The sequence below is a fragment of the Colobus angolensis genome, unplaced genomic scaffold (assembly GCF_000951035.1).
Source record: "Colobus angolensis palliatus isolate OR3802 unplaced genomic scaffold, Cang.pa_1.0 Scaffold25, whole genome shotgun sequence".
In the NCBI taxonomy this organism is placed as follows: domain Eukaryota; kingdom Metazoa; phylum Chordata; class Mammalia; order Primates; family Cercopithecidae; genus Colobus; species Colobus angolensis.
Genome location: NW_012115710.1, coordinates 2,521,745 through 2,524,130, shown reverse-complemented (window position 1 = coordinate 2,524,130; position 2,386 = coordinate 2,521,745). Strand labels below are relative to the sequence as shown.

The window sequence follows — 2,386 nt, the reverse complement described above, 5'->3', positions numbered from 1 at the left end:
GACACAGACATCACCATGTGAAGATTAAGTCAGAGGTCGAGGCAATGCTCCCTTCAAACCAAGGAACACCAAAGACTCCCAAGAAACCACCAGAAGCCAGGGAAGGAGCATGGAAGAGATTCTCCCTCACAGCCTCAAAATGAACCAATTGTAACACCGTGCATGATCTTGGACTTCTGACCTCGAGAACCGTGAGACAATACATCCCTATTGTTTAAGTCATGCACTTTGAAGTACTTTGTTATGGCAGTCCTAGCAAACTCCTACAAGAACCCAGACTTCTCTTCCCCCAGCTGTCACCTCTTAGCAGACTCCTGACCTGGCAGCAGCTGGGACAGAGCTGCTCTGGGATGTTCTGGGCCTCAAAGCTGAGCCTGAGACTTTAGCTGAATCCCTGGCAGAGGCTCAGGGATCTGTTGGCCAAGGGACCGACTGGTCGGGGGTGACTGTGAAGGAACCATGGCTCCTGTTCCCATTCCTCCAGCATCCCCTCCCCAAGCTGCCAGTGCAGGGAGGAGCCGCTGCAGTGTGGACTCTAAGCCTCCCAGAGGCAGCAGGGTCCCAGCAGTTGTGAGGGGTCTGGGGAGGGAGGACAGGACTTAGCAGGGGCCTCTTCTCTGAATACTAGGGAGTTCTCACCCAGCTGCCCACACTCTTGTGCACCTGCCCACACTCACATTGCACAAAGAGACTCAGAGAGATTTGCAGGGAGCCCAGAGGGTGCTGAGCGCGGCAGGTGAAACCTCCTTCTTCTGCAGACCCTACTTGAGACAGCTCCAGGACCCCGGTATTGGAGATGGGTGTGGCGTTCAGGGCAGGGAAGCCCTGGAACCAGCTCAGGTGCGCAGGGGGGTTGCCGTCAGCATCACAGAGCAGCCACAGAGCCTGGCCCTCCAGGACAGGGAGGGACGAGGTGTTTTGCAGGATTTTGAGGGCTTTGGGGAGAGAGGTGCAGAGAGTGAGAGATGGGGTGTAGGGGCAAGGCACTGGTGTCCCTCTCCTCCTGTGGGGTCCACACTAGCTCTAAGGAGGAGACTAGTAAAGTGGGGGCCTCAGGCCTTCAGAAAAGCCCAGACCATTTCCCTGGAGCAGCCCAGGTTGCCCTGCAGAGCGTGGAGCAGGGTCTGGGGACAGCGTGGTGGCAAACAAGTGCTGTTCCTGGACCACGGAGATGCCTGCAGTAGTAGGAAAACAAGCAGCGTCAGAGAGAAGGGGGAGTGCGAGGGGTGCGGCAGCTCCTGCGGATGAGGTGACAAAGGCTGGGGGTGAGCAATGATTCAGTTCGGGGCTTTGAAGGCTATGGAGGCCTTAGTCCTGGCTTCTCATATTGATCCCCGTTAGTCCCCACTCTGCTTCCATCCAGCCCTGGAGAGAACAGGACAGGCTGGTTCCTACCTGTGCTGTTTCCTTGGAAGATGCTGACGGTCACTTTCTGTGGAGCATCTGGGGTGGAAAGAGGTGGCAGCCTCAACATCCCTGAAGAGGAACGGTAGGCATGGGGCCTTCCCCTCAGGAGCCATGAAAACGGGGAAGGGAGCTCTCCTCTTTGGCCACCAGGTCCCCAACTTTAAGCTCTGGCTCAGCCCTGCCCTGTCCCCCCACACCCTCAGGGACCTGGGGGTCCTGGCCCAGCACTCACAGGAGACATTGAGCTGGATGGTTCTCTCCGTGGTCACACCGACTCCAGGGAACGTCACCTGACAGGTGAGGTTGGTGCCGTGGTCCTGGGGGCGTGGGGTGACCGTGAGCACCGAGGACTGGGTGGTCCTGGGGCCCAGGGAGGTGGGGGCAGCTGACATCCAGGAGAAGATGGGGGGCGTCCCCTGCTCACAGGCCCAGGGCACAGAGCAGGTCAGGGTCCTGGAACAGCCGGACTCCAAGGTCCCTGGGATGGAGATGTTGGGCCTGTGGGTCAGGACTGGTGAGGAGATGGGGAGGCAGGATCAGGACAGGGGTATGAAGTTTCACCCAGAGGGAAGCCCAGTCTCCGGTTCAGCTCCTCCCCTGAGCCCAACAGGCTTAATTCTACCCACCTCCCAGGACTGGAGTCCCGTCCCAGGTCCCAGCCCTGCCCTACAGCCCCCATGACGTTCCCCTGATGGCCAGTCCTGGAGCTGGTTCCTTACCCATCACACACACAGAGAGCTTGGAAGATACATAAGATGTATAACCAGATGTCCCTTTCCACTTCAACCTAAAGATGTATACAGCGCTGTCCCTCCTCCGGGCATCTCTGATGCTCAGGGAGCAGTTCTTACTGCTGAGATCCCAGAGGAGGTGGAATCGGCCCCGGGTCTCCTCCTGCACTTCTTCATCTGGGTCATTTGTGGCCACTGGAATATCAGCCCCTTCCAAGTACCAGTAGCCGTAATAATTGTACCAGGAT

General features: G+C 57.9%; 1 protein-coding gene across 1 annotated transcript in view; it reads right to left on the bottom strand.

Annotated features, from left to right (window-relative positions):
- The window catches only part of SIGLEC6 (sialic acid binding Ig-like lectin 6), a 10,811-nt gene extending 8,425 nt beyond the window's left edge, over positions 1-2,386 (bottom strand). The window contains exons 1-4 of the mRNA XM_011946234.1: positions 2,127-2,386; positions 1,640-1,918; positions 1,396-1,443; positions 678-935 (exon numbers count right to left, since the gene is read on the bottom strand). Of these exons, the coding sequence (XP_011801624.1) occupies positions 678-935; positions 1,396-1,443; positions 1,640-1,918; positions 2,127-2,130 (589 nt within the window). The 5' untranslated portion in view covers positions 2,131-2,386. The remainder of the gene's footprint in view (positions 1-677; positions 936-1,395; positions 1,444-1,639; positions 1,919-2,126) is intronic.